This window comes from Rutilus rutilus, assembly GCF_951802725.1.
Source record: "Rutilus rutilus genome assembly, chromosome: 24".
In the NCBI taxonomy this organism is placed as follows: domain Eukaryota; kingdom Metazoa; phylum Chordata; class Actinopteri; order Cypriniformes; family Leuciscidae; genus Rutilus; species Rutilus rutilus.
The window spans coordinates 9,025,472-9,049,680 of record NC_140228.1 but is presented as its reverse complement, the minus strand read 5'-3'; the positions used below and the strand labels follow the sequence as shown (position 1 = coordinate 9,049,680).

General features: G+C 35.7%; 2 protein-coding genes across 3 annotated transcripts in view; both read right to left on the bottom strand.

Annotated features, from left to right (window-relative positions):
* Positions 1-7,910: 7,910 nt before the first annotated feature.
* Positions 7,911-15,455, bottom strand: LOC311284323 (putative ferric-chelate reductase 1). Its single transcript, XM_084399301.1, has 16 exons — positions 15,433-15,455; positions 15,141-15,324; positions 14,343-14,479; positions 14,094-14,191; positions 13,900-13,999; positions 13,604-13,795; positions 13,156-13,257; positions 12,916-13,060; positions 11,736-11,849; positions 11,531-11,646; positions 9,968-10,054; positions 9,327-9,418; positions 9,181-9,239; positions 8,959-9,099; positions 8,226-8,251; positions 7,911-8,103 (listed from the first exon to the last, which is right to left on the bottom strand). The coding sequence occupies exons 2-16, from the start codon at positions 15,322-15,324 to the stop codon at positions 8,014-8,016; spliced, it is 1,683 nt and encodes a 560-aa protein (XP_084255427.1). The 5' UTR covers positions 15,433-15,455; the 3' UTR covers positions 7,911-8,013.
* A 940-nt stretch (positions 15,456-16,395) lies between these two features.
* The window catches only part of aglb (amylo-alpha-1, 6-glucosidase, 4-alpha-glucanotransferase b), a 29,916-nt gene continuing 22,102 nt past the window's right edge, over positions 16,396-24,209 (bottom strand). For both annotated transcript variants that reach the window (XM_084399607.1, XM_084399606.1), the window contains exons 25-34: positions 22,964-23,066; positions 22,658-22,883; positions 20,481-20,598; positions 20,254-20,389; positions 19,995-20,107; positions 19,473-19,684; positions 19,297-19,394; positions 17,991-18,078; positions 17,764-17,897; positions 16,396-17,630 (exon numbers count right to left, since the gene is read on the bottom strand). In XM_084399607.1, coding sequence (XP_084255733.1) covers positions 17,513-17,630; positions 17,764-17,897; positions 17,991-18,078; positions 19,297-19,394; positions 19,473-19,684; positions 19,995-20,107; positions 20,254-20,389; positions 20,481-20,598; positions 22,658-22,883; positions 22,964-23,066 — 1,346 coding nt within the window. In that variant the 3' untranslated portion in view covers positions 16,396-17,512. The remainder of the gene's footprint in view (positions 17,631-17,763; positions 17,898-17,990; positions 18,079-19,296; positions 19,395-19,472; positions 19,685-19,994; positions 20,108-20,253; positions 20,390-20,480; positions 20,599-22,657; positions 22,884-22,963; positions 23,067-24,209) is intronic.

Here is a 24,209-nt window from a genome sequence, read left to right as displayed (position 1 = left end):
TGTTCCTAATAATCCTTTAGGTGAGTGTATATCCACTATCAGAATTTCAGAAACATTTTTTGTTATGCTGGGTGGATGTCTCTTCACATCCTGATAGCAATCACTAAGTTTAGTGGTTTAAATGTCAATTTTATTTGTATAAATATCTTCTGTAGGAGGCGTAGGATCACATCACACGTCATCAGCGCGATTCATGCTATGCAGAGTTAAACAGACGTCAGTCATCGAACAGCAGCCACCTTTTACAGTTCCTCCAGAACCAAAAACAATGAGCTTGTGCCGCATACACGCCATAACTTCTGTAATTTGGAAGAAATGGAAACCCGTGATGTAATACTCTGAGCGGTTTGTGAATTTACGCTCATTTGTTCCAAACCAGTTAGGGTAGGATCTTATGCTTTCAAAGCTTGCTATTGCTAGCCTCTCCGAAAATTGCCTACCATTTAAAGGTTCTTTGGAGAACCCAAAATGGTTATTTTATGACATCATTGTGAAAACCTCATTTTGGAACCTTATTTTTTAAAGGAAATATCACTAATGTGTTAAATTATGTGTAAAATATGAAATCAAACAAACAGATGTGCTGAAATGTGTAACAGCTTGTCTGGCATATGTTACTATAGTTTGTTTAAGGGAAAAATACCTCAGAGACATAAAACCAGTGTCCAATCAAACCGTTGTTCTTTCATACTCCTTTTCTAGGGCATCTGAACCAGGAAAAGATGAACTTAGCCAAGACACTCCAGGTGATACCTGCTGTGTCCTCAAACACATGAGGTGGGCCGCAGTGCCAACTTCTCACCGGTGTATGTGATTTCACCAAGTACATGTTCCTGGATCGACATCTTTGTTGGTCCTGGAACAACATTCGAATCAACCAATTAGATTTGAGGGACAAGTTTACAGTTTATGTCAAGTTTAGGCTTACAACCAGGGTTAGGTGTTTCTACATCAGTGTTATGCACTTCTGATTTTAGTGATAAGTTATGAGTAGGGTTAGGACTCAATTTTCCAGACAAGACTGTTGTTCCAGGATCAAATATGTTGATTCAGGAACATTTCTTACTTGGCAAAAATCACAGTGAGTGCCAACTCCTCACCACCAGAAGAGAGCCCTGGTCCACCTACCTCTCAGTGCAGCTCGGCTCTATGGAGGATCCCTCACCTGTAATCCTCTGTTATCCTCTGAAGAAGAGAGAAACCCAACGACACTTGTTTATGTGTTAAACCTGAGATGAAATTGAAGGTTTTGGGTGCAGGGGCCAAAATAACAGAGGGATCAAAATGAGGGGAACCAGTGGCCTGGGGTCAACCAGGGGTGTGAAAATGTAAAGTCGGCGTCGTTATACACTCCTGGGCAAAAATGGCAAAATAATTAGTGGTCTTTTAACAGTCTTAACCATTTTAACTAGAAATTACTGGTCAGGAAATTAGCAAGAATTGCACAAATGCTGTAGATAAAGTAACAGCACGGAATAGCCTTCCCCAACTTACAGACAGCTTTACAGGAAGAAGAGTCAGTGTTGTTCCACTCAATGTTAATGGCTTCAAACAGTTCATGAGTAGTTGAAAAATGTCTCCCAGTTAGATTGAGTTTAATATGAGAACAAATATTCACTGATATGGACTCTGGCCAGGCCAAAACACGAGCCTGATGGACTTGTTCTCAAGCCACTTCTTAGTTGTCTTTGTAATTTGGGCAGGAGCATTGTCTTGTTGAAAAATAACATCTGTTTTTCTCTTTTCATTTGTGGGAAGCAAGCCATTCGGCAATATTCTCCTGTACTCCAAAGCATTAAATGACTTTTCACAGTGAAGCAACTCACCAATACCAGCATCTAAAAAGGCTCCCCACACAACGACACCTCTTCCTCCATGCTTCACTGTGGAAGAGATGCATATATTATTATAGTTCTCACTGGGTTTTCCAAGACACCGCTCTGGAGCATCACCATGCAACTCGTGTTTCATTGTAATTCATCACTCTACACACAACTTCCCATATTCTGCCAAAAACATTCTGTCATTGATGATTTTCACTTTTGCTGAGCCACTGAAGCGAGCTCCTCAAAAGAATTCTTCCAGTCAGTCAAAGCGACGTTACGTCACGAAAGTACGGACTCGTTGGAAGACCACAAGTTTTTAGGGTGCCATTTGGGACAGGGCCTAAATGCCTCAAGAAAAAACTCTTGAACTCTTCACATGCTTTAGAAAGTCCAGCATTGAGCTGATCCTGATAAGCGTCATTGCCACAGTTGTGAACACGACGACTCTCTTTCTCCATGAGGGGGTTTGGTATCTCGACAGCTTTGTTTCCAGGCGAACTGTTAAAGAACCTGACACACACGTCTCCCAGAAATCCATCAGAATCCAACCAATCAGATGACGACTTCGAAATTCCCAAAGTGTTTCCCATTTCGTGTGCCTTATGCATCAGATGTTCAGCCAATGGTCCGTGGGTGTAACTCTGCGGCTGAGAGACTAGTCTAGACCTGTAACTCTAGAAGTACAGTTACTTAAAGAGTTATGTCTCGACTTGTAAAGTCTTTCAAAATTGTGTAAATTAAATATTATGTCAGTTTTAAATATTCCAGATTACGTCTGGGTCATTAGTGATATAAACAATTATTTTAATGTACCTCCCTTATTTCAAATTCAGGTTAAATGTCTAATTTAGTGTGATTTAGATGGTACTGCAAGGAATCCGGGAGTCTTGGAGGAGCAGTACATTTGGTTACCCCTTATTGCTTAAGTTGGCGAGATGATTGTGAATCAGCAGACAGTTTAATTGTATCCGTAAAGCCTCAGCAAGGTCTGGCCAAATTGACTTTCTATGTAGCAACATTAATGGCTTGAGTTGCTGAATATTGCATTGGTGCTCTTGTTTAATGTTAAAGTATTTAAAATGTCCACTATGATGGAACAGTTGACAGGAACATTTTAAAGTTTGTGGGATGGAAAATGCATGTGAGCATTTATTAAAAATAAGTCAAGGAAAAATGAAACACTTAAAGATTCAATTATTTTAATCACACAAACGTTTTAGGCTACTTTTAAAGTAGTCACTCGTGTGACCGGCTGTAGTTTCGACTGGGCTGCGAGTTTAGTGATGTGAATTTAAATAACTTCACCTAAACAAGAGGATATGGAGAGATAACATCATGTTAAAGGAACAGAAACTTATTTTGTGCAAGAGGAAGTTTCAACATGCATCTCATTCGGGCACATATACTGTATGCTGCAGTTGCCATGGCGAAAAACAACCGTTTAATGATTTACAGTTTGATGGAAAACAAAATAAATGCAAAATAGGGTCAGTTTTACAGTCTAAATTGATCACCGATTTGAATGTAGATACTTTGTAAATAGTATCAGCAAGGATGAAACCAAATCTTTGAAATCTCAGAGTGGGAGAAAGCTGTGCTGCTCGTGTCTACATATATCAGCAGTAATGGGAAGACACACCTAATGCTACAGACATTACATCAGAACGAACGGCTCTCGCGAAACCACAGACGCAGAGAGACTCATACTGTAGTTATTCTGTAGTGAGTCTAAAACACTTACTGGTTTTCAGTAAATTATTCGGCAACAAATGTTTGAAAAAATTAACTAAACGCATAAGCAGCCTAATTTAATGAACTGTAGAGAGTGTTCACCCCAAAATGAAATTTCTGTTATCGTTTTTATTCCAAACCTGTATGATTTTCTTTCTTCTGTCAAACACAAAAGCAGACGTTATAGACAGGATTTTCACGCAGCTGTTTTGCATATCAATGAAAGTCACTGGTGATCAAAAACCATCATTTAAGTATCATAAAATTACTTCATGCGTTATGTAAATCTCACTGCTCACAGTCATTGTATGGAAAAAATCGAGTAAATGAATATACATTTTAGGGGTGAACTAAATGTCCTAATATCTGATTTATTTATTTATTTATTTATTTGATGGAAACATCCTGAAGAAAATTACTTTCCCTATCTCCAACAAGACATTTTCAAAGATAAACTTCAGATACTAGTTTAATCTGTGCAGCCCAGAAAATGATTTCCACTAAAAGCCAGAAATATATATCTGACCAGAAGTGCATTTCATATCAGATTAATGTTGTGATTATTAATTAATATCTTTTGGAACATAGATGAAATATACATTGAATCTAATATGGTTTTCATCAAGTTGCTTTTGGATGAATGAAAACCAGCAGGATATAATCCTCCAAAACAAATTAAAAACATCCCCTGTTTAGGGAAATACATCCAACAAGTCATAGTGAGCATTTCAGAAACATGCTGCAGGCGTCGCCAGCCCTGCCTCTATTCAAGTCCAGAGGCCAGGGGCCCGGGGCAGTTCTGCTGAGGGCATCTCCGGATCACTGACCTTTCAAGCTAATGAACATCATTCAGACAGTCTCCCATGATTCACACTGCAGTTCACTGCATCATCAAGGCAAGTTCAAAGCAGTAAGGGATTCAAATGAGAATTGAGGAACTCCAGCAAACCATTGCGTAAAGATAAATAATTTACCTGTAGAATTTGTGGTGTTTTGACGTCTTGTTTTATGCGGCAGGGCCTAAGTTTCGCTCTGGTTTTTCAGTTGATGTCAAGGCTGTTAACTTTACCTCAGGCTGGGGTGCGACGTCCCAAATATACCAAACGCCCACTTTGTCTGACTGCTGTCCAGCCTGTGCTTCCAAATCCAGATCCTGCATGGTCACCCGCTCCCATTTAATGAAAAACCAAAGCACATGTCTATCTTGACCAGGACCGAATCACTCATTTTAGTCTCATCAATTGGCTCAGATGACCGAGCCAGCTAGATAAGCTGACTTTTCCTAACCTTAACTCACAATTTACAATACCACTATATTCATAACAAGATATGCATGCTTGCAGTGTTCTTTTTTTACAGGTTTTGTCTATTGATGAACATATCCTTTAAAGGGGTCATATAATGGTACATGCACTTTTACAAGTTGATTGTACTGAAATGTGTGTTGGCAGTGCCTGTACACCACCATAATATAATGCTAAAAATCCATCCAGTGGTCTTTTTTTAATCTCCTTACATGTTTCCCCCCATCTCAAATCGAGCCGTCTGACCGTGTGACGTCACACGGTCGGATGCCCCTCCCACGATTGTTAATTGACAGCAGCGTTTCAACACAGACCCGCCCTGAGCGAGCTGTCATCATAGTCCGCCATTGTTGATACGCTGGAGCACTGTCTATGAGCAGAATGGCGTCTAAGCGATTGTGGTGTTCTGTTCTTGGGTGTAATAAGGAACACAGCAGTCATTTTGATGTTCTGAAGACGCAGTGGCTGAGTTTTGTTTTCGAAGGGAATATTCCCCACGATCAACGTCAATGCTTTCATGTTAGCGTGAATCATTTATAACCAGACTGCTTTACAAACGAGGGTCAGTATAAAGCTGGTTTTGCTAAGAAGCTGCTCCTGAAAAAAGGATCGGTACCAACTATTCGTGTTCCTGCTGCACCTCCAGAAGAAGTGAGTGTAATGTTTTATTAACCTTTATATTAATCTTTGCAAATCGCTTGCACGCTTCACGATGAATGCGGCTAAGGTTTACACTCAGGGTACATTACGGCATGTTTTCTATGTACAACGTTCTCAATATAATTCATAATCCCAAGTTTATAATGAACAAAGCGTTATGGTTATTGTGTTATTACAAACGGTGTACACACAGAACAGAGGGGCGGGGTGGGCAAAGCTCATTATCATTTAAAGACACAGGGCAGGCACTTAAATGGCGTGCTGAAAACAGAGCTGTTTTTGACCAGGTAAAATGAGTGTTTTCTTACAATACTAATGAGAATTTTTAATTAAAGTATATTACAAACTTTTCATTTAGACCCTAAAGAATCATAATAACTTGTACAAAAATGGCATTATATGACCCCTTTAAATTTAGTCAATATTCTGTCATGTCGTTTTAATGAAATTTACGGAAAAAATTGTGGACAAAAGTTCAAAACTGACCTAACTTAACCACGTCCACCGCTTTTCAAGGGCGGGTGACAGGTAGACAAAATGATAACACGACTAACTCGCTGAGAGATGCGTTATTTTTTGTTTAGTGATAAATTATTTCAAATGATTTTCATCACGCAAAAATCAGAAAGCGCAAGATTTTGTATCAGGTTATTATGTTAAATATAACGCTAGAAGACGAGGAAATTGTAAAATTTTAATTAAGTTAATAAAGTTAAACTTAAGTTTAAGTTGAAGCACTAAAATTACTAACTGGAAATAAATAAATGAATAAAAATGACAAAAATAAAACTACTAAACATTAAACAAATTAAAACATACTGTAAAAATTAAAGCTAAAATATTACAAAAAATATATATATAAAAGTATACAAATAACACTAAAATAACACTGGTGTGGCAACTGCGTCCCACCTGAAAATGACATCACTTCTTGATTTGGACAAAACTGTCATAAAATAGACTTTTTTTGCAACTGAGAAAGTGACCAATATGAAATATTGTTGTGGTGACTTTGAAAGAGGAGACTCTGAATCAAAGCAAGTTGAAAGGACGGCCCCTGACCCCGACTCAGTCGGCCTGTGAATCGGGCACACAGCAGACTGCTAGTATTGCGCTTTTTTCCTGTGTGTTTCCTCAGTGCCACGACTGTCCTCCACGTTTACCAGCCAAACACCAGGAGGCCTGTGCTGAAACAGCAAGAACCATGAGGCACAACACTGTAAAAGATAAAAGCCAACCAGCTGACTTCACAAAAGCTGCTAAATCAACACCAGAACACCACAGCGCTCTGTGTGTGAAGACTAAATGAACACCCACATACTGTAACTAAGAGTTTTCTTTCCCTTCTTTGTGTAATGTTTTATCAAGACAGGGAGGTGAAGTGAAGGCATAAATTGTGCAAAATTGATACTGTTTACAGCAACACACATTCCGCTCTTAATGCAAACGATTCATCTGTGCAAGTTTTTCCAAATTAAATTGTTTTCATAATCTTTCATGACTATGTAACAACTTTCTCCACCTCTGAAATTATCTTTATTTTTGCTGACATCATCAAGTCCTTTTAGGACACTTTATTCCTAATATACTTCATATCTTTTCCAGTTCTGTTTTTCTTGCTTTTTTCTTATCCTGTTTTACTCAGAAATATGCCACATAATAGAGGCTTAAATCATTTTAAGTGCTCTTTAGACACTTAATTCATTTGATTAAATTAAACATGCAATAAAACAATTTTTAAAAAAGGCTTGTCAACGCTTATAAAAGATCTTTTCCTGATTTCTATCATACAGTTTAACTAGTCATTCAGTTAATATTCATCATTCATTCATACATCATAGCGTGAGCAAATCAGCAATTATTAATCCAAAAATGTATCGAAATATATATCAGAGAGTTCGTATTTATTCCTTCAATAGCCTGTACAACAAAATGTCACATAGTTGTTTAAAAATACCTGTCATGACACTGCCATCTAGTGGATGTAATCTGTAGACATGTACACTTAATTTACAATCACAATATAATGTCTATATATACATACAAATATATAAAAACCCTTAGTTAAAATATTCTCCTTAAATGCTTTAATTAACATTTGTAAAGTTTTAAAATAAAACACATTTGGATGACTTGTTTTCTGACCTCTGTAATTAGAGACCGAGATGATTCCACTATTGTTCTTCCATCTCAGTGAGCAACTGACAGTACAGTTATTGCAAGAACGGTCTCCCAACAGCAACTCACACTTACATTCATTACACTCAAAGGCACAATGGTGAATCTATAATTGGTATTAGGACAGAAAGAATGCAATATTAATTAAAAAATGGAAAAAAAAAGTGTGTAGAGATACTTCTGGGATCATATGATAATTATATATATATATATATATATATATATATATATATATATATATATATAAACTATACTTGTACAATGATAATGTGTTGCTTCAACCAGTGAGGAAGGCCGATGCATATTGGGTGTACTTAAGTAGTGCCTATTCCAACAAGAAGTGCTATCAAGAAGGCCAGGTTTCCCAACAAAAACACCAGAAGCAGGACTATTTCAGGTTTCGTCTAACAAAAATAAAACAAACATATTACTTTAAAACATGAAATCGCCTTTTATTTATATAGTCTACTAAATTATCTATATACTGTAATGAGACTATGCCCATATGTCTTAAAGTTGGACTTACCGATCCACAGCTGAAAATATCAGAATCTAAAATAAAATGACAAGGGTGAAATAAACCTTTTATGCATTGGATTTTTTAAATAATACATTTTCAGATAATAATTTCCAAAAGCGTAATTCCAAGAAAAAGTGGCAATCAATTATAATAATAATAATGTGATGCACAAATATAAATATACACTTCTGTTCAAACAGTTTGGGGTCAGTAAGATTTTCTTTTTTTAAAGAAATTAATTTTATTCAGCAAGGATACATTAAAGTTATCAAAAGTGGCAGTAAAAATATTTACAAAATTTCAAGATTTCAGTTTTTGAACTTTCTATTCATCAAAGAATTGCACTGTTTTTAACATTGATAATAATAAGAAATGCTTCTTGAGCATCAAATCAGCATATTAGAATGATTTCTGAAGGATCATGTGACACTGATCAGACTGGAGTAATGATGCTGAAAATTCAGCTTTGCATCACAGGAATAAATTACATTTTAAAACTATATTAAAATAGAAAACAGTTATTTGAAATTGTAATAATTTTTCACAATATTATTGTTTTTACTGTAATTTTGATCCAATAAATGCAGCCTTGGTGAGCAGAAGAGACTTCTTTCAAAAAATGTTACCAACCCCAAACTTTTAAAAGGTAGTGTAGTGTATAAAAAATAAGTAAATAAATAAAAAGGGTGTTATGCTTCTTTCAAATTACAGTAACTTCCCAGTGCGAATGCAGCGTTACCTTTTTTCCTGGCGCGAAAGTTAAGATCTTGAAGAATGTACGTCAGGGCCTCCCAGGTAATAAAACCTCCCATAACTTTCACCATCCATCCATCCGTCTGATATGCTTCAAACAGCTGCAGACCAGTGAAAATTGCAGCAACTGTCACAGAATAAAAAGAGATATTGTTTTCATCTGAGGAAATGGAAGATGTTGATGAAGATAATAAAGCTGTTGTCATACCTGCGAGGGCTTTGATAGCTAAAGCAATAAAGGAATGGGCCCAGTTGAAAATGAACCTCCTGCAAAGAAAACCATTAGATTAATAATAATGCGTGACCCCTCGCCTTTCCATGTCCTTTCTGCATAAGAGAAGTGAAGTTTCTCACCGCTCATCCTGCGGCTCACAGCGGAAAGCAGCGACTATGGGCTGAATGAGACTGAGGATCATCACCAAACAGCCCAGGACAGGATGAGCTCCCTACACACACAGATCACAGTACGTCAGCACAAAACACTTCACTTCAAACATCAATTTAAAACACAATGTCTTTATATGGATATATTTTATATACTGTAACTGTGTGGAAGTGTTTTCACTGCATGTTCTTACTGCAAATTATTCAAATTTAATATTATTTCATTTACTGAACATTGAACAATAGTGTCTGTCATCATGTTGCTGTGTTGCTATAGTATATACATATTCCACTATTCCTATAACAATTTGGCTCAGCAGCAAATCAGCATATTAGAATGATTTCTGAAGGATCATGTGACCTTGAAGACTTGGAGAAATTATGCTGAAAATTCAGCTTTGTACTACAGAAATAAATTACATTTGAAAAATTGTTTTGAATTATAATAATATTTCACAATTTTGCTGCTTTTACTGTATTTTTTTTTTTTAATCAAATAAACGCATCCTTGGTGAGAGCATAAGACACTTCTTTCAAAAACATAACAAAATGAACGTTTGTGTGTATGTGTGTGTGTGTGTGTGTGTAAAATTCAATTTATTTTGCTTTACCCCAGCCCAATCCTGCGCATAAGAAAACACCAGTATAAATGCAATGGCTGTGGCTATGACCGACAGGACCATCAGAGACACGTGGGCCTGTGGAACAACAAATAAATCATATTTAGTTATTTTCAATCATTTGGTTAAACTTACTGTATGTTTTTAACAGCATTACATAATGCATAAAACCAGTCTATGTACATTCATTTGCATTTATGCATTTGGCAGACGCTTTTATCTAAAGTGACTTTCATTGCATTTAACAGTACACATTTATATTCTTATCAGTTCTTGCTTTCCTTGGGAATCGAACCCATGACCTTGGCGTTGCAAGCGCCAACACTCTACTGTTTGAGCTACAGGAAAGCATTCAAAATTAAAATGTATTAAAATAGACGAATCAGATGTTTTGAATGTACATTAGCTAGATCCAGTCCATTTATTTTAGAGTGCTGATATTGTGCTGAAACGCAAGTTACTCAGTATTATCTATGCATTTATAGATCGGTTGTATAAAAGTAATATTGCTGTAAACTGTTAAGCGTTATATAATGCAATAAAGATTGTCAATGGCAAGTGATGTTCACACACCATAACTTCTTATCTTATCTTGCTTGCACTGACTGCACACATACGTATTACTACAAAGCATTTATCAAAGAATTTTTCCCACTGTCATGCTAATGAAACAGATATGTCAACATGACATGTAATTCACTTTACAAATGAGATGACGAGTTAGATAAAGGGGCCCACATGGGCAGGACACTGGCCTTGTTTAGTTTTGTTTTTTTGGCATGTATAGTCTAACCAGCAAAAAATGAAAATCCAAAATCCATATTTTTACAAACTTGATCCAGTTTAAGGTCTGATTTTTTAAAACGCTTTTTCAACTTTTCAACTTTCTTTAGTGTGTAATGTTGCTGTTTGAGTATGAAAAGGTCTGCACAAAGCACAGAGTCACTCCAAAGGGAGTTTGATCACTGATTCTGAACTCCCTGAAACGACTCGATTGTAGTCTTGAGTTTTCTCCTGGGAATGTACAAGTCACCAAAAAAAAAAAAAAAAGGGCGAGGCCTGGTCAGGTTTTGGTAGTACCGTGTTGAAACTCGCTGTTATGGTAATTAATGGGTGTGACATTTACGAAACACGCTATATGTGGTTGACCAATCACAACACACTGGTCCAGGTGACCAATCAGAGAACACTGCTGCAACAATTTAAAATATGAAATTAAAACCTGTTCTAGTAGACACCAAAATCAAGACTTTGAAAAAGTGCATAATAGGTCCAAGAGTTGAGCACGGTGCTAACAACGCATGGTCATGGGTTTGATTCCCAGGGAATGCATGAGCTTAAAAAAAAAAAAGATACCTTGCATGCAGTTGGATAAAAGCCAAATGCATACATGCGATTTGAATTATGGGTAAAATGTGCATTTTTATTATCTACTATTCTCTTTACATACTGAGAGCTGTACTTCTGTTTTTTGCCTCTTGGCATTGTTGATGATTGTGTAGGTGATTAATATGGAAACCAATGTAGAAACAGATAAAACCGATAAAGACTTACCAGAAACCAGAAATCTTTACCGCCTAAACTTTGGCCCTTGGCAACTCCCTTTAAATATCGTGCTATCATCATCCCTATACTGCCCGTGGTCATCCAGGCGATTAACATCAGGGCACCTGAACCGGATCAGTAGCATTAGGACCACAGTAACACTGATGTGAGGCTCTAATGTGGATCCAATGGCAGTGTTTCATGATGTACTCACCATGGGCTTTAACGATTGCTGGGAATTGTTCATTGTTTGTGTCGACCAGGGATGGATTCAGTAAATCAGCCTTGGTGCTGCTGACGTATCGGGTTGTGTGAAACTGGATGTTACCTACAAATTAAAGTAATTCTTCAGTTAAAGGACATAAGATGCTTTCGTCATTTACTCTCCATCATGCTGTTCCAAACCACTGACTTTTTTTCCTCCCAGAAAACACAAAAGAAGATGTTTATGCCACTCTTGTGCATACAATGAAAGCATACGTTGACTAGAGACAGCCAAGCTCAAAAAAGAACGATAAGATTAGTATAAAAGTGTTTTGTGCACCGGTCTTCTGACAGCTTTCTGTGAGGATTTTTTGTTATTCACTGAAAACCCTACATTGCGTAAATCTTGATTTGTGTTTCACGGAAGAACAAAAGTCCTTTGAGTTTAAAACAACATGAGGGTGAGTATAGGATGACAATCTTCATTTTTATGTGGACTAGCCCTTTTGGTATATTAAAGCAGAATGAAAGCATTACATCAGTGTTGTTATTGTTTTAAAATAATTAAAAAAAAATAATTTCCTTTCTTTAAAGCTGAACTAAAATAGAATATAAATATTAGATGAAAAATGAAAATTAGAAATGTTGCATTGGCAACTGAAATATTAAATTACTGAAATTACTAAAATAAATAAAATAAAAGGTCATACTTTAGGGGTAAGGTCCAATTCTCACTATTAACTAACTATTAACTATTACTTTTGCTGCTTATTGTAACGTTTAGGTATTGGGTAGGATTAGGGATGTAGAATAAGGTCATGTAGAATAAGTCATTAATATGTGCTTTATAAGTGCTAATAAACAGCCAGTATCCTAGTAATATGCATGCTAATAAGCAACTAGTTAATAGTGAAAATTGGACCCCTAAATTAAAGTGTTACCATATAAAAATAAAGCCAAAGAAACATTTAAAAACTAATAAAATTACAAAAGCACATAACATTATTAAAAATGAAAACTACATTTAAAAGTGACACGGAAAATATAAAATAAAAGTGAGATTATTAATAAATACTATAATAGTATAGTATTGTACTAAAATAACACTGCATTACATTTGACAGTTTTTGTTCAAATCTTTGATTTTACACAACATATACATTTTAAATCAGGCTCGATAAACCACTGACCTTGATTGGAGGGTCCGGAAGCAATCATGAGGAAGTACTGGCTAGTGGACGTTGCTCTACTTCCTGTGCTAATGGCATTACGTGAAGTAAAGGAACAATTGACATTTCCATTCGTCAACTCTGTCTTGATATTAGTCACATTCCCCTGTAAATAATGAAGAATATGTATGTGAGTGATGATCTTATATGAAACAACAGTTAGAAATGGTGGCACACTAGAGGAATGGAAGCGAACTGTACCAGTTCGAGAATATTTGGAGTCTCTCTTCCTGTGGAAAAAGCGTGTTGCACTTGGAGGACGCCAACGCTGTTCTTTATACAGATATAGATGTCGTCATTGCCCTGGAAATACAAACAAAACACTTCTTAAACCCATATGAACATAATGTTGTCTCATTGTCCCTGGAAAAACAAAATCACACATGGGTTTTGCTGATGTTTGTTGAGAATTGCACAATAATGAGTCAGTGCTGACGGAAAGATTCAGCAGATAGATCTCATGTTTCAGGTGAAATATAATATGTCCAAAATGGTGACACCGACTTGGATGTTTACAGTGTATGGACACATAACAGTCCCACACCCATCACTTTGTTTGTTAAATATTTTTAGACAAATTAAGTAGAAAAGGTCTGCAGATTCCAGTTGGGCCTGCTGATATCTCATGAGCAAGTATAAGAGCATGTACCATTCTCTGGTCATCTGAAAACCCAATGGCGACATATCCATCAGACTGGCCAAACATTTCGATGGTCATTTCAGATTGGTTAGATGATGTCTGAACTGCCATGAAGTAACAGGATGTGCTGGTAGTTGGGTCACAGTTGTTAGGCTGACTGAAGCAGACTTTGGTTTTCCCACAATCAGGGTTTGATGGAACCTGAAATGAACAGAGCAATTTGTGCTGAATATAAAACAACATTCGAGAACAGATCGACATATTCCTAGATTTCATGTTTTTGTAGGTGTAGGTGTAAAACGTACAGTCGGAGCTACAGTAGCAGTTGTTCCTGTACCATTATACACAACAGCAGAGCTCTTGACACCAACCCAAAAGATTTCTTTACTTCTAACAAATGTTGCTCTGAAAAAAAACAAAATCCATTAAAAATCACACTAAGTAATACCATCATACAAATTATAAATCAATACATTTAATGACACAGGAAAATGTATACCTGAACTCTATATTGCCAAGCTGTCCAGATGTAGGGGCCGTCCATTTAGCTTGCATTGAAGTCTTATCAGATCTTGCATTGTGAGAAACTGCTCCATTCTGGATAATATAATATAATATAATATAATATAATAATGTCAATGCTGTTATTTTTAAAACAAAAAATACATCAATGTCATCCAATACTAGTTTATGATTATTAGTAATGGAAGCAAGTAATGTAATAAAAATACAATGTAGAAAAACTCACAGCCACACTACCGCAGGAGATGACCTGTGCTCCACTGTCCGTCACAGTAAAAGTGCCAATGGGATTTATCGATCCAACTTGATTTGCTTGTAACATAAACCCTTTAAAAGAATCTCCTGATTGTGCGCTTAGAGATACTGAGAAAGAAGAAACAGTTCAGTGGAATTTCCTTAGATACAGACAGACCCTGAACTAGCATAGATAAACTGATGTATGATTATGATACGACAAAAAAAAAAAATCTTATTATTAAAATAGTTCAAAATAGACCATGTAAAAACCTTATTGGCAGTCATTAATTAATTAATAGTATAGTATAGTATTGTGTAGTATAGTATAATTATAGTAGGCTATCCATTGTGAATGCATTAGGCGATTTAACTAATCCAGTTAACTAAAGTTAACAATTCAAATGTTACTGTAGGTGTTATAAATGTTGTGTATTATTTATTTGATTCTGATTGGTCAAACAACATTCAGTGGTCAAATATTTATTTAATGTCTGAAATATCGATTTTTTTTTTTAAATGTCAGGCTAAATATACATATACTTAGTAAGTAGTCTAGTAGACTATATATTCCTTCTTTATTTTATAAAGAGTACAGTGTACACTACATCAAAACTACTTTCAACTACTACAAACTACAACAACTTTCTATAACACATATTAAGGTGTACAAAATAAAATAAACTGTTCATTAACAGTCAACATATGAATCCCCTAAAAGCTGTACAAGCTTTTAAATGCTAAAGCATGTCCTACACAACTCATAGCAGTTGCAGAAGAACAGCCTCACCTGTGATTTCATCTCCCTCTTTAAAGGTGGTCTTGCCAGCAGTAACGGTGAACGGAGAGTTGTTGGTCTGACCGTTAACGTTAGTCCCGTGACTAGGCGTCAAAGATCCACACGATCCGCTGACCTGTCCACTAGGATAACACTGCACGATCCCAACACACGCCAGGAGAACATGCAGGAACATCTGAGGAGATTTAAAAACTCACTATAAGTAATAAAGTCGTCGAGAGTATCAATAAACAGCGACGGGGAAGAGAAGAGAGAAATAAAATAAATGGATAAAAACAACAACCTTCGGAAAATTTGGCGGGCGAGGGTATAACTTAGTTGTTTTTGTTTTGGCTGAAACCGTGTGTGTGTGTGTGTGTGTGTGTGTGTGTGCTTGCGTGTGCTCGCGCTCAAGACTCCAGCCACTTCTTCTCTGCAAATAGTGTAAAGTCATTGTGGGCAGGGCTTTACCTGGAGAGGTAAATGATGATGTAATGCAACAGTGGGCGACCATGAGATCCCGAGTTTCTCATGAAGTCACATAAATCATACTTAAATAAATATACAATGCATGTTGTTTACTGGCTCAATACTACCTGTCGGTTTCAATGGGGACATTTTTGTCCTGAGTGTAAGTGTAAAATAGATTCATTAAAGGAAATGGGGTGAAATAATAAAATTCCAATAAAAATACACACTTGTGCCAAAATTTATGCAGTTGGCATTAACACAGGCAAAATGATCAGAAAAACAAAACTGAAAAAGACAAAAATATCCAATGTCCGTAAGGACACACAAGGGTTAAAATTGTTAATTATGATTAATCTTAAGTTTTTTGTGTTTTTTTTTTTAAAGAAAAAAAAAGAAAAAGTAACTAATTGTTTTCTTAAGTTCTCCAGATGCAGAATTTGTCTGGCCTCTAACTGTTAGAAGAATACACAGTAAAAAAAAAAAAAAAGTCTATACATTTTTTTTTTTTTTTTTTTTGACAATTGATGATTTGTTTGCTGAGGCTGCACAATGTAGTAAAAACTGTATATGAAGATAAGATTTTTCTCCAGAGCAAAAACAAAAGAAAAATGCCTTAATTAAATTTAATTATTTAAATAAAACAATGCTGTTTTGTAACAAACTATATGTTTTAATTTATGTTATAAATTATATCAATTTATGTTATGTTCCAGTTAAGATCCACTGTTCCATAGAATGGATCTTTTGTTGTAATGATGCAATATAATGCAGCATTTTCGACAGAAAATAGGTAATAAAAATAAATTGTACTCGTTTATGTACTCAATGCCCAATTTAACCACAAATTAAGTAAATTTTTCTTGTGAAGATTGATACATTCATACATTTGAATCTCCTAAAAGTTGAATGAATCAGTATTTATTCTTCAGTATTGTTCTATAAAGACGTGATCACTCCTCTTTATGTCCTTTCCATTAAACATAGCACAAGTTTAACAGCAATAATATAACTGATGCTATTGTAATTGATAGAAATTGCCAGTGAAATTGCATTACTGTAATTCCAATGTGTAAATATTGTATATAGTATAGTATGTTTTCTCAATTTTCTTTAAAACTACTGTAGTTTAGACAAAATTTATCTTTCAATGTCTAAGACGTAGGGGGAAATCAGATGCAGAAGAAATGTACATTTCTAAATCAGCATGTATTTTCCATGTAAGGGAGACCCAGGTAACAGAAATGACTTTGCAATTCTAACCATACAATGTGTTATATATTTGTTTCTGAATAGCAAGAAAGGGAAGAAAGATCAAGGTTACAAAGCCAACATTGTACCATAGAGAGTTAAAATTACACTGAACACGGATTGTTTTATTAAGCTCTTATATTAGTTCAAAGCTGAGATTAAAAATAACTCATGAAACTGTGGTGTATCTGCTCTGTAATGCATGAGTGAGACTAAAATATGTATGTCATCTTATGATGAAGTAGTTTGTTGTGTTCATGAAAGCAGAACAAGCTTTTGTTGCCCTTGGAAAAGACCGCCCATATTGCCGATGAAGTAAACAATGAAGTAAAGGACCAGTTCTATTTCGAGGTAAGGAATCTATTCTTTGTCTTGAGGGATCATCAGATGTGTTTTAATAATCACAAATGGGCATAAATCTGTCTCTTAACCAACAAACCCAATCTGAATATGCTCATGCTGGTAGTAAACATGACAAAAAGCTCTCTAAAATGAGTTGGCACAATCAACATATAAAGTATTTCCAATTTCTTACAAACACTAAAGTAGTAACAGTAGCAGCACACATTTGTCTCTGGACAAGGTTGTGAATGTAAAATAATGTCCTTTGGACTTCTCAGTTACGTGGCAAGTAGTACATGAGATCTTCAAGGTCCTTGACATAATCATAGATCATAGAGGGCCTCCAGAACAGTGGCGATAGACCAGGCCTGTGTTTCACAACTGAATGGGCAGTACTGTCCGTTTTCATTGGTCAGCTCAGGTAAACCCTTCCAAGGTGATCTAGAACAAAGACAACATATAGATATGAGCTGCTGTATACTGTGCAAATGACTCAAATAGTAGATCTCCTGTAGATTCCAACAATTCCACAAGAAATACAACCATTTTTGTTTGTGTGTGAGATCTGCAATACCTTTCTAAATGGGTATAAAGTCTAGACAGAACATTCTTCACCAGGTACACACTTTCGTTGTACTTCTCTTGGCCCATTTTCTTAGCGAAATAAAGTTTGGCTCGTAAGAAGTATCCGACTGGCCACAGCCATTCCTGAAAACGAATGATTAAATGTGCATGGTAAAAAAAAAAAGAAAAAAAAAAAAGAAATCTCTCACATCTGAGATAATTCAAAAATATACTTACAGGTCCTTGGTGATAATTGAATCCTTTTGCACAGTTGTAGTTGTCATTATCCAGGGCGTTGTCATAAACGCCACAATACACCAAATCACTGTTAGACAAATACAGACACACTAACATCAAAGATATCTACATGCGAATGACTTCACTGATGCACATACTCTAGTTCTGGAAAAAAACACGGTAACACTTTCTATGAAGACCAATGAATTATAGCCCCATTTATACTTATTTATAAGTATTGCTATTCTTTAAATATATTTATAAAGACTCATTAAGACTTATACGGCATTATAAGAACAGTTATACATTTATATTATTTTTTATAAGTACTTATAAGTGACGCATTTGCTTTCTCAATGTGCATACTCATAATCCATTATACACTGATTTATAAATGATCAAATATCAAATAGTTCCAGAGACACTTGTTTGCTGTACCTATTAGTTATCTATTATGTCTTTAATGGCTAATGTTTGCATTATGGTCATGAATGGTAAATTTGATTTGTTGAAATCTATATCTCCTCAGCTATATGCATGGTATTGCTTATAGCAGTTTGGAATTATACTTAAAAAAATATTGTTGCAGTGTTTTGCTAGTATGTAACTTGTCAACTGTTTGTATTAATGATTTCTGTTGAACATGTTCATTATTTTATTACAGGAATTATTGCTAATTAATTACATTTACAAATAAACAACTTAAATGTATAATGAGAAAATTGCATCCTATGTTTTCACTTTACTTAAAGCCATCAATGATGCATTTACAGAGGTTAGTAACTGTATTATCACTCACAATAAGTATTTATAAGAACACAACACGGCTATTAATAATGATATATTCACTTATTTGACAGAAATAAATCTGAATGACTAAAAAAAGTAATTGTAACTATAATATAATAACATTATAGCAATCCAGGCTGCATCTTTATAAATACATTCATGGAACCATAGGACTGACTAATTCATACTTATTAATTAGTGTATAATGGATTATGAGCATGCACATTGAAAAAGCAAATGCATGACATAAGTAATTATAAAAATAATATAAATGTAACTATAACTGTTCTTATTATGCACTATTAATGAGTCTTTATAAATATATTTATAAAATAGTAATACTTACTTATAAATAAGTATAAATGCAGCTATAATTCAGTCTAAGCATGGTCTTCAAAGAAAGTGTTACCAAAAACACTTATCAAAGAATGTCCAGTCAGCACGCCAGAAGAGCACACTCTTAACACAAGTAGCTGCTTAGGCAGTAGGCAGACAGCAGGTGTTGTTTTCTACTTACTCTGGGTCCAGTGTTTTCATTCCCAGAGGACCGAGCAGCTTCTTTTCTACCAACTCTAAAGCCTTCCAGGCTCTTTGCACTGTAAACAACTCTGGTGCCTGGTGAAACAAAGTGGTGTATATAAGAGAACAGTCTCCAAAACACTTGAAAAGATTTTTACAAGCACTAAGACTCACCACAACCATGGCGATGGTGAAATTAGGCCTGAGCTGGTAGTCACACCAGGCGCTAGAGGACCCATAACTGTCTTTGTAAATGCATTTCTTGTGGACCAGGTCGGGATGTTGCTCATTTGGGTCCGCAGGGTCATCTGACACGTAGAATAACCTTTCAAAATTCTCCTGGATCAGCTGATTCCACTCCTTATATGACATTGACTGTTCTGCTCCTGGATGAACCACATTGTAATGGTCATGATCGATCGTTAAAATATATGAAAAGTGATTTTCATGCTGTCAGCTGAATAGGCTGTAAATAATATGTATAACAGTGAATTGTGATACAATTGAAGTTGTGGCTTTTCAACAGTGCAGGATCGGAAAGTGTCACTTTATAATATGTATAACAGTGAATTGTGATACAATTGAAGTTGTGGCTTTTCAACAGTGCAGGATCGGAAAGTGTCACTTTATTTTTGTAATAAAATAATAGACACTGACATTTTCACTGAGAATGAGAATGTGTTACAAAGAACGTACCATCTCTGTGTATTGTGACAGAGGAGTATGGATAATTTCCACTCTCATTCATCATCATCAGCCAGCGCACCGCTGACTTACTAAGACCTACAATCTCCACTGCAGAGCCATCCCTGAACATAAACACAATGCCATCATTCACTTGGCATATGGAGGACTGGTTTATCCAGGCTCAAAACCACTCAGTCTCAGTGTTTCACATTAAAAGCGTACTGTAGAGGTTTAGCCTCACAGGTATGTTAGCAGGTAATTATAGTACCTGGGTGTGGCTGGAACACCTCTATTATGGGCTTTGTCGCTCTCTCCCATTTTATCCATCCACGTCCCACAGTTGAAGCGATTTCCACCGTAAACAAAGCCTGTCTCGGGATTTACTTTGGCCTCAACGTTAAAGCCTATGAAGCAAGGCAATTGCAAAAGCAAGGCATGGTTAGAGACAAACATGGAAAAACAGAGTCCTCTTTACATTCATAGACAATGACTCACCTTCATCTCGCATGTTACGGTCGATCTGTGGACCCGCGTTTCTCTCTCTGAACACTATTCCCTGGATATGACGCTGCATAGCCTCTTGAATGACCACATATAGTGGCTGGTCGTGATCCTGATTCAAGTCATGAACAAAAATATGAACAGCATTCAGTCAATCTGAAACCATACCAAAACATTTTTTTTACATTTTTGAAGAATATTCTGGCTACACTTTTCATTCTGAGGACTGGGGTTGTTAAGCTACAAAATGACAAAAAACCACCATAAAAGTATGGTATCATAAAAATGAAATGTTTATTAATTCCAGAGGCTAATAATTTAAATATTAAATGAAAGTTAAAGGGATAGTTCACCCAAAAATGAAAATTCTGTCATCATTTACTCACCCTCAAGTTGTTCCAGACCTATATGCATTAATATTTTGAAGAATATGGGTAACTTAATCAGTTGATGGGCCCCATTGACTTCCATTATATGGAAAGAAAATACTATGGAAGTCAATGGGGCCCATCAGCTGTTTGGTTACTGACACTCTTCAAAATATATTCTTTTGTGTTCAGCAGGAGAATGAAATTCATACAGGTTTGGAACAACTTGAGGGTGAGCAATATCTAAAACTTACAATATCTAAAGTCTGAACCTATTATAAAGTGTATGCTGTTACACTTATAAGCAAAATGTCACATTTTAATCATTTTATTAAAAAAAGGCCTTGAAAGTTGCTTACCAATGCTAATGTACAGTAATAGGTAATGCTAATGTAATAGGTCATTGTGAAACAAAATAATAAAAATGAAAGGCTTTTTTTTATTTCAGTGGCTAATATTTTGGATGTTAAATGGAAGTGTAGTAGATTAAGTAGCAAAATATTAAAAAACTCCCCTTACTGAGGCATATAGGCCAGGGCATAGGGGCGTACACACCGGATAGTTCTAGGAACTTAGTTCTAGGAACTAACAAACAGGGTGGTTCCGTTGGGAACATTTTTAAAGGGCATTTAAGGAAAAATGTTTTCATAGTTCCTAAAACCTAGATCCTAGATTTTGGCATGTTCGCACCGCAGGAACTAGGAACGATTTTAGTCCTAGGAACTTTTTTTGGAGAAACTAATTTAACTCCTACTTCAGAGTAGGGTCTGATGGTGCGTTCAAGTCATCTCGCATAGATCGTTTTTACGAGTTGAACGCACATGAACGCCACCACAATGTCGTAAATACCAGTGTGAAGCTCGGAATTTTCTTTAAGCCCTGATCTTTACGAGTTGTGGGCGTGTCACTGAGAAACATGGCGGAATACCACAATACCAAAAGGTATTTAGCTGTGATATTGTCAGGCTTTTCTAGTAACAAAGAAGTAAGCTAATTACCTGCACAGAATATGATGGCATTATAATATAACAATGTAATATGTAACGATAAAGTTTACAGTGGCTTCATAAATTAATTAAAAGCATAAAAAACCAAAGCACACCTGATGCACATTTCTTTGTTCTTTATTTTCTAGAACTAGAGTATAACCTTGCTGTATTTTTGTGTAATTAATTAAGAGAAAGTACACCTCCATCTTACTCCGACGAAAATGACTTGAATGCACCTGCCATCGTAAACACGACTTCCCACCTTGTAAGTACGAACTTCCCAGGAGGACTTGAACGCACCATAAACTAAACAAGGAGAATGCGAGCACTGTGTGCTCAGGCTCTGGCGTTCTCAGCGCTGTCAAAATAAAGGTCCGCCGCGCCGCCAAATTAAAATTCACAACAACAAGCGTGGCTTACGTCACTTCATAGTTCCTACTGGCAGTGCGAATGCAACCAGGAAAATTACCAGGAACCATTAGTTCTAGGTGAACCACCCTGGTTGCTAGTGTCCGGTGCGAAAGCCCCTTTAGTCAGGTTACTGGTTGCCATATTGAATTTAAAGTGGATGAAAAAAAGGATCTGAATGATAAACTTACAGTCTTTACAATGCCACAGATTCTATAAAGGTTCTAGATAACGTAACTTTCACAACTTAACTTTTTAGTGAGTTTTACTGATTTTTTTTTCCTGAAAGATCAGCTGAACAATTGATCATTCCTGTCAAAAATTAAATATGGCACCACCCTGACTAAGGTCTATTGTAGTGTATCAAGTATCATAAACAGTCAAAGATTGTTTCCTTTTTTCTTACCACTGTCCCCAGGGGCTGTGCCTCAGAATCATCAGTGGGATACATACGTGACACAGGGCATGTTATAATATCTGTGCCGTTGGGCACAATGCTACAGTAGTCCTGGATACACTGAAGCCACCACCACACTGCATCACGGCAGTTATAACGGGCTGCGACACCCTGACCCAGCAGATTAGGGATCAGACCGTGGCGCATCGTGCCAGCAAAGGCTAAGATTATATTTCTGTCGAAAACACACCAGATTAGAAGATGATTTTGGCGGGATTGGTGTGTTTAGTATGCATTCTAAAATGAGATGCTCACCTGGCCTCCACGTACCGCCCTGTCAAAAGCATGAGGCCGCGCAGAGCTATGAATGTGTCTCGCCCCCAGCAGCGGAAGATTCCAGTGGAGAAATGCGGCAGACCTGCGCAGATGAAAGTTGAACCACAGGCATCCTCAACTTTATCAGGTCAAGAGACGAAGTATGAACCCTTGTGACATGCTGTATAAAATTGACTGTTGCATTTTAAACCAGGCAAAAAAGAATAGGTATATTGTGCCATAATTATGTATTTACACACATTTTTGTACTCATTATAGTAATGTACTGTAAAATGTATTTATTTATATTTTTGTTTTATTGTAATCTCATTTCTATTTATATTAATCAAATGATTTTAGTTATTTTAATCTAGCTTCATTATTTAATAGATTAATAACTAACTTATATTTTATCACATTTTGTATGATTTATAGTTAATCTAATTTATTTGCTTAATTATTTAAACTTATTTTTATTAATTAATTTATTATATTACATTATAATATTATTATATTATATTAAATTATATTATTTATTTAAACTCCCTCTAGGTGTCCAGACCCCAGTTTGAAAAAGCCTACAGTAAAGGAAAGGTTGTGCAAGAAAGCCTTTATATGGGGATGGTTTGGGCATTTTTATTAAAATTATTAACCTTAGACATGCATCAGTCATAACATTAGAGCCAGGGTAAGAACAATTTCATGTGCGTACACATGCATTGTGGATTAGGCATACGTTTTTTGTGAGAAGTTATTATTAGTACAAAATTAGCTGTTCAAATTTAGCAGACTTTAAGTATATCAATTAAGTATATTAAAAGTACAATTGCAGGGTATTTATATTAAGTACATAAATATGTAAATGTATTTGTAGTATAACTTAGCATAAAATAAATTTAGTTCAAATACATTTTGGTATATTTATTTTTGCACTAATGACACCCATTTTTTTTCTTTAACTCTGCAATAACCTGTACAGTTTGATCTGATATCGTACTTATGGCATATTGTATGTCCTGTGCATTATGAGAGTGCACATAATTTAAACATTTTACAAAATTGCACTATGTAAAGAATTTTAATTAGACAAAAACTGTCAGCTTATCATTATAATACTATATACTATAATAATATAATTGTGCAATTTAAGCACAATAAAAATGTGCAAGTGTATGAGTTTGTACATCAATAATCTTTATTTAATTATGTTACTATTTGCATGATATTATACAGTAGGCCCGGCATC

Excerpts from the sequence above, each read along its gene's own strand:
- LOC311284323 (XM_084399301.1), bottom strand. The coding sequence starts at position 15,324 with ATGTTCCTGCATGTTCTCCTGGCGTGTGTTGGGATCGTGCAGTGTTAT. Across the intron at positions 14,480-15,140 it reads AGAGGGAGATGAAATCACAG|TATCTCTAAGCGCACAATCA; the intron begins GTGAGGCTGTTC and ends CTTCTTTCTCAG. Across the intron at positions 13,258-13,603 it reads TTTCAGATGACCAGAGAATG|GGCAATGACGACATCTATAT; the intron begins GTACATGCTCTT and ends TTGTATTTCCAG.